Source organism: Rousettus aegyptiacus, unplaced genomic scaffold (genome assembly GCF_014176215.1).
Source record: "Rousettus aegyptiacus isolate mRouAeg1 unplaced genomic scaffold, mRouAeg1.p scaffold_m13_p_5, whole genome shotgun sequence".
Lineage (NCBI taxonomy): Eukaryota > Metazoa > Chordata > Mammalia > Chiroptera > Pteropodidae > Rousettus > Rousettus aegyptiacus.
Genome location: NW_023416308.1, coordinates 41,277,984 through 41,291,652, shown reverse-complemented (window position 1 = coordinate 41,291,652; position 13,669 = coordinate 41,277,984). Strand labels below are relative to the sequence as shown.

General features: G+C 40.5%; 1 protein-coding gene and 1 pseudogene across 9 annotated transcripts in view; one reads left to right on the top strand and one right to left on the bottom strand.

Moving 5' to 3' along the window:
* Positions 1-4,009: 4,009 nt before the first annotated feature.
* Positions 4,010-13,669, top strand: part of CEP164 (centrosomal protein 164) — a 64,070-nt gene continuing 54,410 nt past the window's right edge. For 8 of the 9 annotated variants that reach the window (XM_016134892.2, XM_016134890.2, XM_036220793.1 and 5 more), the window contains exons 1-2: positions 4,010-4,128; positions 10,870-10,972. In XM_016134892.2, coding sequence (XP_015990378.2) covers positions 10,891-10,972 — 82 coding nt within the window. In that variant the 5' untranslated portion in view covers positions 4,010-4,128; positions 10,870-10,890. Of the gene's footprint in view, positions 4,129-10,867; positions 10,973-13,669 lie in introns of those variants that run through there. The other variant, XM_016134888.2, reaches the window with a different exon arrangement.
* LOC118603452 lies at positions 12,985-13,103 on the bottom strand (annotated as a pseudogene).

Here is a 13,669-nt window from a genome sequence, read left to right as displayed (position 1 = left end):
AAGCCTGCAATCTGTGGCCAGATGAGAGCCAGTTGGGTCTTCTCTCAGAATCTTTCTGTGTCTTTGATGCTCTACCTGCCCTCAACTTCACCCCAGATGCTGTGAATTCTCATGACCTTCCTGATTTCTGTGCTATCAGTCACACTAAAGGTAAATGGTTGTTGTAAGCTTTAAAGTGTTATCACTCCAAGAAATATCTGTATATTAATTGGTAAGAGCTTAAAGTGAAAAGCTTTAGAGCTTTAACAGCTTAAGAGAGGAAAGCCATGTGATTACATCAACATATTATTTATCAAATGTGGAAAGCTGTTGTTAAAATTCAGTAGTCGTTCTGATGAAAACTATGGGGAAACTTCTTAAATAAAGTAATAAAATCGCAGAAAACATAATAGTAACAGGCTAAAGTTATTTCCATCAAAGTCAGGCTCAGGAAAGGGAAGGATGTTATCACTACTCTTACCCCACATGGTTAGGTCAGTCTAGCTAACTCAGTAAGATGAGGAAATGAAACAAATGCTATAAATATTAGAAGCAAAAGAACCATTATTTGCAGATTATATGATAGGACAGAAAATCCTAATCAATAAACTGATTAGGCATGAGTTAAAAATAAAAATTGATAAATTAGTGTATATATGGGAATTTTATATATGGTAAAGCTGGCATTCATATAAGAGAAAACTACATTATTCAATAACTGTTGTTGGGACAACTGGCTATCCATTTGGAAGGAAAGAAAACCCCTATGTCATCTAAAAAAAACTCTGGATAGTTCAAAGAGCTTAACATTAAAAATAAAACTATTGGAAAAATAGAAGAATATGTTTATAATCTTATGTTGAAGAATGTCTCTCTAACAAAAGTAAAAGATGTATTTTTTTTTAAATGGTCAGGCTTAAATACTTAAATTTTGAACACTTCTGTAGAATCAGATTTCCAGTATTCTAATTCTGGGTCTGCCACCTAGTAACTGAGAGAGCCCAGGCTAATTACTTGTCCTTTCAGTGTCTCAATTTCCCATTAGTAAAAAAGGAACAACATACCTTGTAATATATGAATTAAATGAGATAACCCATGGAAATCACAAAGAACAGTGTCTGGCATATTGTAAATGCTTAATAAAGGTTAGCTATTAGTGTTATTAGCATTATAATTTCTGAGAAAAATGACATTGATGAAGTTAAAAGATAAGTCACAGACTAGTAGACAACATTTGTCACACAATAAAGAGACAAAAAATAAATGTCTATAATATATAAGGAGCTTCTTCAAGTCAATAAAACCCCCATAACTTGGTAGAAAAATGAACAAAGAATGTGAACAGGTAATTCACAGAAATTCAAATGGCCAATAAACATATGAAAAAAGTTCAACTTCATTAATAGTAAAAGAATTAAAACAACATTTAGATACCATCATCATTATTTTTTTACTTCTCATATTGTAGTATTTGGTGTTGGCGAAGGTGTTGGTTGGACTGTAAATTATTCCATTTTTAGAGAGAAATTTGTCAATGTCTTTTAAAATGTAAAAACAATAAACTTTTTGAGCAATACTAATTTTAGGATTTTATCCAACAAAAATAACAGTATTTCTGCATTGTGTACAAAATCAAAACTGGAAACAAAAGGAATGATTATCAGTAAGGGAATGAGACATTCATTCAACTGAATCCTACTTACCATTATAAAGAATGGAGTAACTTCTTTTGAACTACCTTGGAAGATGTTTGTGACATGTTAAATGAAAAAAGCAAATTGTAGAACAATATGTACATAATAGTCCCATTTCTGTAAAAATTAAAAAGTATACACTTGTGCATATATATGTATACATATAAATTTACATCTGCATAAGCATTAAAATTCTGGTAGATAGGAACCAAAAATGTCAACAGTAGTTTTCTCTGAAGTGTCGGATTCATTCCTTCCTTTGTTTGCTCATTCATTCATTCATTCATTCAGCAAAAGTCTATTGAGTGCCTACTACATGCTAAGCACTGTTTTAACATTGTGGATACAACAATAAGTAAAGCGAACAAAATTCCTGTCCTCATGCTGCTTACATTCTAATACAGGAACACAGACAATAAAAATATAAAATATACAGTATTTCAGATGGTAATATGTGGTATGGAGAAAAATAAAGCAGAGGAGGGAGATGGAAGGGCAGTTTGCAATTTTAAATAAGATGGATCGAAAGTGCAGAGGGACTATTTCACATCTTTATATAATTTTTTTAAATAATAGGATTAATGAGTGTTTTTCTTTCTTATTGTGTGGGTGATTTTCTGTATAGTAAAAGTAAACAGTATGAAAAGAGAAGAAATGTTTTAACAGTGGAATTTCTGACATGAGACTAAATTATAAAATCTGGGATAGATTTGTTTTTTTCCTCCTCCATCCTTGAAAAACCACCCCTAAGTAGTCATCCCTGACTGCAGAAGATAAATACAGTGTGTGAAATTCTCAGCCTCTCTTCCTCACTCATTGGGCATATTACTGGTACACCAATTGGGGCATCGTTTAGTTATTTACCCCCTGCCCCAAAGACTTGCTTTCTTAATTATTTTTGCCCAGAAGCATTTAAAAACTGGTTTGCATTTCTAAGTATAAACCTATAGGGAAATCTGATAAAATTCGAATTGCTTCTCTGTATGGATAATCCCACTAATCTCATAGTGACCCTTATTTTATTAGCTCTCCTTTTGAGAGAGCAAGAGACCCATGCCAAGGGACAACAGTTAAGAATTTTGATGGCTATTAAAGTCAACCAGATTGATTGCAAGTTCTTGGACATAGGGACTAAGTCTACAAATGGGTTTTTGAATCTGTTTTGTGCAAGATCTGTGATAGATGAACTGGTGAGCCCTTAGAGTCCATTTCCAGTCTGCCCCCTTTGGCCAATTTGTGAGACTTTTAAGGAGCATAAAGAGGAAGCGGGAGCAATGATTTGTCATCTGCAGGCAGACTAAAGGAACTGTAGGCAGACCTGCCACAGAAGGATTTAAAGTTAAACATGAGGACTGCATTCTGGATATCTAGTTTGGGATTTACAGGAAGAACAATCTGATTTCCTCATTCTGGGACCAGCCCAGCGTGGTGCTGGGATTAGTTTCAGGAGTTAGGAGCCACATACTTTTCCACAGTGGAACTGATCAGGAGCTTCTCCAGGTGCTCCACTCCCCTTTTCAATTAGTAGCATCTCTTAAATGTACTGTTCTCCAGTTTTCCCACTGATGTAAAGGCCAGAGCTGTTTTTGCCACTCAACTTTTCCAGGAGTTGAAGGTGTATGAGAGAAAGGAAGATTTGCCTCTGCGTAAGCAAAACTAAAGCTCTTTGGAATTGTATTAGTAGCAACCCTTCTGCCAAACGGGGTGTGTGGTGGGGCTACACATTGTGCCACTTTTTTTTCTTCTTAAACAGACTCTTTGAAATAGTTATGACATATTATCCCCATCTTGCAGACATGCAAACTGAGCCCTCTGCTCTGGTAAAAAGATGACTGGAAACTAGTCTCTTAACTCCTGGTCAGGTGCTTGTTCATTTAATCAGAGCACAGGGGAGCTGGGTTTTTTTTGTTTTTGTTTTTGTTTTGTTTTTTTGAGGGGAGGGTCTCTTTACCTTACATTCACATTTCTTTTGTTTATTTAAAGCTTCAGTGGGTTGATTATTGATGATTAGTGTATTATTCACCTGATAGTAATCACACTACTAAAAAATAATGAACAATAAATTGCCTTAGTTAATTCACGTTACTATAAATACTGTGAATGGTACTTTTCTGTCTGGGAAGAAATTCTCATATCTAAATTCAGAGTTCTTTTTTTAATTCCTTGAGGACCGCTCATCAACTGTCTTGGACTACAACTCCCGTTGGGCAGAACGCCTTCGTGAGCCGACGGGACATCTAACCAATCCAATTACAGAACTCTCATTCAGTAACCTATTGATTCCGGGTAGAGGCGGGACTTTCAGTTGCTAGGTTGGTACCCTTTCCGGAAGTGGTTGTTGGCCGCTGCAGGGCAACACCCCGGCGTCCCTGGAAGCGGGGAGCCGGGGTGGTGCTGGGGAAACTGCGCAGTTCCCGGAGCCCTCTAGCCCAGAGCCTCCTGGGGTCGGGGACAGGTGAGGATGTCCCTGAAGGAGGGATTGGGTAGTGGGGAAAGGAAGGCAGGGGGAGGGAGAGTCGACGCACTCGTGTGCCAACGAGCGGGATGTGCATGAGTGTGGGCGGGAACTGAAGGAAAAAGTGAAAAAGGAGAGACCGGACTAGAGTGCATCTATCCAAAATCTCTTGAGTGGCGGAAGGGGCCTTGGTGCTGGTGAAAGACTGACCGCGGGCAGTATGTGAGCTTGCTGAGGCGCTCGTTTATTTGTCCCGTCCATAGTGTGTAAGGCCCGGCCTTCGAACATTTCTTGAATATTTCTCTTGTGGGGAAGCTTCCTCCAGGTCAGAATTTAGGGTTAGCAGATCTTCTGCCGTCTTTTGCAGCAGGGACGTTAGAAAGGTTTTGTTTTTAACTTTCTTTACATTCTTTAAAATCTACCGTCTCCACCTGGAACCGCTGTCCTCACTTGGCTTCCAAGATTACTTTCTCTTGGTTCTTCTAACTCAGCCCTCCTCAGCCGCCTTTGCAGCCTCCTTTCTACTCACCACAGCCAGCTCCGGGTGATTTCACCCAGAGGCTTAGTTATCATATATTTAACGGTGACTTTCCAAACTATGGCTACAGCCAGACCTCTTTCCTGAGCTCAGACTTGCTTACTGATCATCCTCAACTGCACACCTCCCATCCTTCCTGTTTCCTCTCATCTGTTTCTTCTCTTGTAGTTCCTCTCTCAGTGAAGGACTTAACCGTTCACTTAGCCAAGTCTGCACCAGGATTTCATTCATCTAATATATGCAGTGAACATTTGTTGGGTATTTCCTATATTCTAGGCAGTATGCTAGGTGGGGCTATTGGGGTAGAAATGAACAGGTAACAGCAAACAGGATACTGGTTTAAGTGCTCTGATTTCCCTCCTTCCTCTCTCTCTGTAGACATCAAGTCTTACTATTCTGCTCCTAATACTTATAGGATCTGGTCCTTTCCATTCTCACACTCACTAATTTAGTTCATAATTTTTTGGCTGTGCTTTCAGGATAACTTCCTAAGCGGTTTCTCTGCTTCTGTTTTTGCCCTCCTCTAATTAGTTCTTACACAGCTGTCAATTATGTGAAATCCTGTATTGGCTCCTCTTCATGTACAGGGTAGAGCCCCTTATAATGTGCTCCTTGCCTTCCACTTTAGATCTCTCTTCTAACACCCCTTCCTTTGTGCCCAGCACTCTGGTCATGTCAGAGTAGTTAGAGCTCAGGCTTTGGAGTCACATAGATGTGGGTGTGTGAATGTTCTGCTGTGCCATTTAGTAGCTGCAAAAGCTTGGGCAATTTTTTTTTTTTTTAACTTTGCTAAGCCTCAGTTTCCTTATGTGAAAAATAGGGGGTAATAATCTCTAGTTGACAGGATGAGGTGAGATGATGTACATGAAGCATTGGTACAGTTCTTGGAACATAGGAAGTGTTCAGTGAATATAAACTTTTGTCGTCATAATCAATTCTTTGCAGCTACCACATTCTTTCCTCCCACTTTGCCTTTGTGCATTCTGTTTCTTCTGCCCTAAATCCTCTTACTCCCTTATCCTCGTGAGCTCCTGCTTATCCTTCAAGAACCATAGCAACGGTCCTCTACTCTGTGATGCTTTCCCTGATCTTCCAAAGTAAAGTTATTTGCCATTTTGTGTCCCATTATATTTTCTGTTACTTCCCTTAATCTGCCTAACATGTTATGTAATCATGTGTTTATGTGATTGACTTTCTGATTAGGCTGAACTGGTGTTCAAGCCCATGCATAATCAGGTCTGTAGCCCTAACAGCACAGTGCCTGACCCATGGCAGGTGTTTAATACCTGGTTATTAAATGTCTAAATGGCCTTAACTTATATATTCCCTGGAACTGGATTTGTCTTCTGGAACAATGTAGAACAAGCTCTTTAAAAATGCGAATAGTAATAACAACAACTGACATTTATTGAGATCTTACTATGTTTTAAGTATTTTACATGTATTGAATTATAGTACTTCACAACCCTTTGAAATAGATATTGTTATCCCCATTTTACAGCTGAGGAAACTGAGGCAACTACCAGCTGGTAGTTGGTAGAGCTGGCATTAAAGCTAAGAATGTTCTAAAAACTGTGCTCATTACTACTACATAATCAACTCTAATGTCTTCCACCTTCTTTCTAAAGCCTTTTCCAGTAAATCTTTTTTATTCCCGCTGTGGTGAACTTTGTAATTGTTCAAGGAGGGAGTAAGAAATAAATACATAGGGAATTGTAATCATGCATATGCATGTATACGCTAGCTCTGTTAGTGTTCAGGTGTACAAAGTTTTTTGGCTATGCTGACAAATCAGACAGCATTCATAGGCAGGTAGCCACAACATGAGGGATTGGAAAATAATGGCACATATGGAATAGAAAGAAATACTTAGGTTGGAGTCGAGAAACCTTGGATGCTCTGTAGGTACAGAGGGCAGAACAGGCAATGGAAGAAGTTTCTGAGAAACCGATTTCTGGCTTAATATGGGAAAGACCTTTTCAGAGTGAAGAATTATATAACTATGAAATTGGCAAATAACACCAGTAATACTGCTAAATTTGTTTAACACGTATGTTGTACCAGGGACTGTGCTAGGTACTTTACAAGAAGTATCTCATTTCATCCTTAAATAACCTTTTGATGTAGATTATCATGATTGTTTCTGTTATACTCATGAGGTATAGAGGTAGAGGATGTTGCTTAATTTGCCTAATACAGCTGGCAAGTGAGAGAGAGCTGAGATTTGAATCCAGGCGTTTCAGGCCCCAAAGCTGATGCTTCAACTACTATGCTGTCTATCACTTAAAGCAGAGAGAGGAAAACTTTGGCATGGGATGGGGGCGGGGGGTGCAGTTAGAGCAAAGCTCTTATGGGCTTTTCTGGCTCTTAAGATTCTTTGGTTCTATGTTGGTGGTTTATAGCAGAGATAGAGCCCCTCCAGTTTACATATCTTATTTTGGGCTTGGTCAGAAAATGCAGAGGAAGGAGGGGGCATGGCCTATATGTTTGTGGTTTAACAGGAGAAGTGGAACACATTTCCATGGAAAAAAGTAATATTAAGAGCATATGCATCTACAGCCATGCTACCCTGAACAAGCCTGATCTTGGAAGCCAAGCAGAGTCAGGCCTGGTTAGTGCTTAGACGGGAGACCACCTAGGAAGACCAGGTGCTGTAGGTGTAAAAAAAAGTAATATGCCTATGAACATATGAAAACTATGTTCTCACTGCTGGGGAGGTTATAAATTGATGAGAGAGGCTGAGGTTAGCCATGGAGGGCTTTGTGGAGGAGATATATGAGCTACTTTTTTCTCTTGCTAGATTCTGGGATTAGCAGGAGATGGATGAGTGCAATTGAATGATCCCTCCCCTATAATAGTTATGGCTCATAGAGGGTCTCAGGCTCGGTGGCAAGTAGATCTTACCAGGTTTCATCTGATCTGTTGATAAGTGCTACTTGGAGTACAATATTGATGGTACTAAAGCCATGTCTAGAGTGCTATGATTGACTAATGATGTCCCCCATAGTCTCAGGCTTGGAGGGAAATGTTAGGAGATGTGCCATATATTTGCTAGCAGATCTCAGGGCTGCTTTCTTAGATATCTTCTCTGTTACCACTCTAGCCCAGGTCATCATTATTTCTCACCCAGGTCATCATTATCTCTCACCTAGACTAGCTAGCTGATGGTTTCCCACCTAATCTCTCTGGAGCCACTCTGATTTTCTTCCTTCCATTCTAACTTCCATTCTAGTATGTATTCCCAGTGGCTGCCAGAATGATTTTTCCAAAATGTATATGTAGAAAAACCATTTCCTGGCTTTTGGCTCTCATAAAGGCCAAATTCTTGGCATGGCTTGGCTTCCACTGACCTCCCCAGCATCATCTCAAACCATGCTTCTTCTTGCTTGGTGTTATTTCTTTTTTAAGGGCCTTTGCATGTGCTGCTGTTTCTGTTAGAACACTTTTTCCTCCTCTCTTTGTCTAGTGAATACTTACTTGTCCTTCAGTTCTCAGCATAGGCTTCATCTAAATCAGGCTTATTTCCTCTAGAGCTCTTACCTCATTTATACTTATACATTTATCTGTGCCTGTGTGCTTTGTCACCGTCCTTCACTAGACTGTAACTCTAAGGGAGTAGCAGCTGAATCTGTTTTTAATCACCATTGCGTCTCTAGTGTCCAGCTATAAATAAACCTAGCTCAATATTTTTTGAATGAATAAATGAACTCTAGTAGTCATTAAACAAATATGGTTTCTCTTACTGCCACCGTCCTCATTTCTACAATTCCTGCCCATTTGGCCCTGCCCACACCTTTTCTGAAACCAGGCAAAAGAAGAAAGAAGGTAGAATATAGCTAACCCATTTTTAATTTTTTTTCTGGCAGAAGATGTGTTTGACATTTGAGTGATCCATAAATTCAGATTTTCCAGGTTCTTCTTGATGTTTAAATAGTTAAACATAGGTAATTATATATATAGCTAATTAGGCACTTTGCCATGAGGATGGAGATTTTTGCTTTCTGGAAATGGGATGTGTGTTGGGATAGGTAACATTTCTCAAATGGAGAATTTTTCAAATTCTCTGAGATAGTTGATACCATATCTTGTTATAGATCATTGCCTTTTTGATGGAATAATATCCAGCCTGATGTTCAGACTAATATTAATTTCTCCCTCCCCGGGACCTTTTCCTTTTCTCTTTCCCCCTCATCCCCAACTTAGAAGATTAAAGATGCCAGTGATTCCTTGAGCCACCAGGCAGTGGGCCACACCTATTGCACTGGTTCCTGGTACTTTTCTGCTCTGCTTGTTTGGAGTCAGTGGCTATGTGTAAAGAAGCTTAAGCATTGTGTCTGTAGTGGGTTATGGATTCTTAGGTTAGGGAGCAGATTCCCACTTGGTTTTATGGATGCTTCTTCCCTTAATCATTCCCAGTGAGGCACTGCTCCAAGTTACTGCTTGGAGGTGCCATGGCAGGAATGATAGGTGGCAGAGCCTGGCTCCTTTGGGTTCAGTGGACTGACAAAGGAAACCATCTCTTGTGAGTCCTAAAGCAAGATGCCTTGCCCATCTCTCAGCTGTCAGGGTGCAGAGAGGGCCATGGTAACAGTCCCTCATAGATCCTTTGCCATTTATCATGGTCTCTCTCTAGGGATCTTGGAACAGATTCAAAGTCAACAGATCTGACCATTTCTTGAGCACTGGTTGCAGGACACATCCTGATCTCCTTCTGATGACAAGTTCTTTCTGCTCACTTCCCCTGCTTTCAGAGGGCTGTGTCATGCTCGCTGCTCCAGGTGGAACAGTGACAGCTTCTGAAGAGGTAGTACAGGAGAGGTCAGGACTGGCTTCTCCTGACTCCTCTTGGTCGCACCATTGTGGCTGATGCCTCCTCAGTTGGGGGACGAACTCTGAGCAGAGCTGTCTACGGCAGCTACTTAACAGGGTGACTTGTCTCTGCATCATCAGGCTTTAGGGAGGGAGCTACCATAGCAGGGAGGATTGGTGTGACTTGGGGGTCCTGAGATAGTTGCTGGAGTAGGGATAGGAAGGGAGGAGCAATTCTAGAACTGCACCAGCTTGTCACATGAAGATTTTGGCACCACCAAGTTTCTGGTGCTAGAAACCTTGGATTCAAGTTGGACTCCTTTCCACTCTTTTCCCCACATCCTATTAAACCTAACATTCCTCCTATCAGTCGCTTCTTTTCCATTCCCACTGCTTCTGCCCTAGTTTAAGCTCTCATCATCTTTCACCTGGATGGCAGCCTCCTCAGTGGTGTTCCTGACACCAGTCTCTCATTTCTCCAATCTAGCCATTCCACTCCTGCCAGTTTTTATCCTAAAAAAAGGCCACATGTGACACTTTCTTTCACCAAAGCCCTCAGCAACCCTTCCCTTGCCTGCCTTTGCTACAGGGCAGTGTTGAGGCTCTTTAGCATGGTCTGCAAGGCTTTCCATGACCAGACCCTGACCTGGCTTTCTGCCCCAGCCCCTACTATGCATGCTGGTATCCTGCACTCCAGAACACCTTATCTGCACATGATGTTCCCTCTCCCTAAAATAGCAATCTCCACTATCAGAACTCTGGTCAGCCCTTGGTATCAGCTACTTGACAAAGCCTTTCTTCGTCACTTCAGTGGGAACATGTTATTTTTCTCTTAGTACTCTCAGTGCAGGATGTGTTTCCCCTTTTGCCTTGTACTGCTGTTGAAGTCCTGTATACTTCCTCCACTAGAATGTAAGCTTCCTGAGGGCATTGTCGAATGTGAATAGGGACATGCAAATAGGGATATGCGTTGAGATAGTGTGAGCACACTGGGGTATGTTGGTATATGGGCAGGGGTTTGTACTGCTAGTAATTTTGGTCACTAGGGTTTTTTAGCTAGGGGTCCTATACTGTTAATTCTTTCTCCCATTCGAGGGAGATAGGAAGTCAAACCCTTGAGAGAGTTGAGTTTTCAGATCTTTTATGGTCTGTTGAGTGTTCAGTAAGCCTTTGGGACATGTGTCTCAGGGAACTTTCCAGGGCACAGAGCCTGTAAGGCCTGAGTGCTGAGCTGTTGGTTGCATCCTCTACTTTCTCTGGCATCTGGAAAATCCCTGGCTAAGTTGGCTCGAAGGGTCTGGTCTGACCCAGGTACTCCATGACCCAACTCTAAGTTTTCCTCTTCTAACCTGGGTCACTGATTTTCTCTTTGGTTTGGGGTCTCTGGGATGTAGGCGTTCGAGCCCAGACCAATCATGGCTGGAAGACCCATCCGCATAGGAGACCAGCTGGTTCTGGAGGAAGATTATGATGAGACTTACATCCCCAGTGAGCAAGGTAAGAGGCCTGGGGTGTATTGTAGTAGTTCTTCAAGGGCAGGAATTATCTTTGATTTATCTTTCTTCATCTGATGCAAAGTGTGGTACATGCACAGGGCTCCTCAGTATATTTGGGTTAGAGCAAGGTTGGTAAACTATAGCCCATGGGTCTAACCTGGCCTGTTGCTTGTTTTTGTAAATGAAGTTTTATTAGAAAATAGGCACACTTATTTGTTCATGTATTGTCTAATGGCTGCTTTCAGGCTGCAAGGGCAGTGTTGAGTAGTTGTGACAGAAACCATATGACCCACAAAGCCTAAAATATTTACTGTATAGCCCTTTCCAGAGAAAATGTACTGGCTTTGGGTTCAATCAGTAATTAAAGACTTTGTGTGCTAAGACCAGGGGAAACCCAATTTCTTAAGAACAAACTGAAGCATTTTCTTAAACAACAAAACATTATTAATAACAATAATAAAATTTATTCAGTGCTACTATGTGCCATTGTTTTTAGTAAGGACTCTACATGTATTTCCTTTTCATCCCTCACAGCAACTCATGAGTTAGGTACTATAATTAAACCCCACTTTATAGATGAGGAGACGGAGGCACAGAAAGATTTAGTACCTTCCCTGCAGTCACAGGGTTCTACTAAGTGGTATAGCTAGGATCCAAACCCAAGTAGTCTTATTTCAGGGCCTGCACTTTGAAGCACTATGCTATTTTAGGGGTGAAGATTCCTTTGAAATTTTCATGAGTCATGGACTTGGACACACAAATTTTACTTATAATTCTGATGTTTTGTAGGCCTATTAGGGGGAAGAACTCTTGCATCCCCAAGAATCTATTGATCCCACATTAAACCCTGGACTTTGCTTATAGCATGGGATTTTTGTTTAAAATTTTCATGTTAAATTTATCATAGTTAGAAAAACTTGAATTTTATATCACAGTTAGAAAAGGCTTCCCTACTCCAAGGACAAATACTTTTCTCATGTTTTCCTCTAGGTTTGTTCCCAACCATTTATGGAGTAGCTCAGCTTTCCCTCACTGCTTGGGTGCTGCCTGTGTGTATTTGGGTCTGCTTTCTCTTCTTTTCCATTGGACTGTCTAGTTATACACCAGTATTGTAGCCTTAAGTACTGAGACTTGATAATAAATTCTAGTATCTAGTGGGGCTGAAATACCCTCATTGATTCTTTTCTTCAGAGTTTTCTTGGTAATCTTGTTTGTTTTATCTCCCCATAAACTTCAGAATCACCTTGTCCAGGGGAGGGCTTTGTATATGGGAATTGTTAGTATCTTAGAAAAAGTTGTGTTAAATCTATGAATGAACTTAGAGAGGAGTAACATCTTTATGACGTTAAGACTTCCTGTCGTTTCCAAGAACACTGTATTCCTTTTCATTTGTGTCTTTTTTTGTTTATCAGGAGTGACTTAAAGTTCTCTTCATATAGGTCTTGCACATTTCTTGCTCAGTTTATTTCTTAAATATTTTATCTTTTTTGTTTACTTTTATAGATGGGTTCTAATATTTTTCTAAGGATCTTTATAAAAACTCTCTTCTGCTCAGTCTGAGTTTAGACATCTTGAACTCAAGCCATAGTTTTCTCTCCCTGAACTCTCAGTAGCTTCCTAATTAGCCTTTTTGCTTATACTCTTTCCTTCCTAGTCTGCTCCACTTAGCCCAGGATTGTTCTTCTTGCAGGTCATATCAGGGCTCAGATTTTAAAATCTTCCGTTACACTCAGCATAACACTGTTAGTGGAGTTTGTAGGGCTTTGTATGACCCAGCCTGGCTACCTGGCCAGGCTCACCTGGTGCCGCTCTCTCTGTTGCCACTGTACCAGTCACATGCCTTTCTGACAGATGGGCCAAGCTTCTTCTTGCCACAGGCCCTTTGCACTTGCTCTTCTTATGCCTGAGTGCTCTTTCCTCAGTGCTGTGCATGGCTGGCTTCTTTCTTCTTACAGATTTCAGTTGTCACCATTCTGATCTTTCCTTAACTCTTTCTGATTTTTTTTTTTTTAATGCCTAAAGTACCTGGTCTTCCTAGGTGGGCTCCCATCCAAGTACTAACTAGGCCCAACCCTGCTTAGCTTCCAAGATCAGACGGGATTGGGCATGGTCAGGGTAGCATGGCTATAGATAGCCTTGACTCTTTCTAAAGAAGTGCCCCCTCCACCTTGACATTCTCTGTCTTATACCTCATTTACTTCATTGTGTTTATCAGAAGCTTTAATTCTTTGTATAGTTATCCGTTTATTTCTTTATGGGCTGTTTCTTCTACTTGAATATAAACTTCATAAGGACAGAGAAAATTTTTCCCTCTTTCATGGCACTTGGTGACTGGTACATAGAAGGCACTTAAAAAATATTTGTGAAATCAGTGAATAAATTAATCCCTGGCTAGCCAAATTTCAGTTGGTCCTTTGAAAATGTGCTTTCCCCCCGCTAGTTCCCAGGCTTGTCAACCTCCAAACTCTCCACTGAGGTGACCCATATTGGTAATGTCTCTCTGGCTTGGGCAATTATCACAAGTATTGATACCTCTTGGGAATTTATTTCATTAATCCTGGGGGCTCTGGTGACATATTCCAATGATCTCATCTATCTTTTTTCTTCTAGGTGAGATAGCTCTTAACTCAGTACATATATCTCCTTTATTCCTTCAGATCTCTCTGGCAAAAGAGCCTTTCTAAATGTTGGTTTCAAA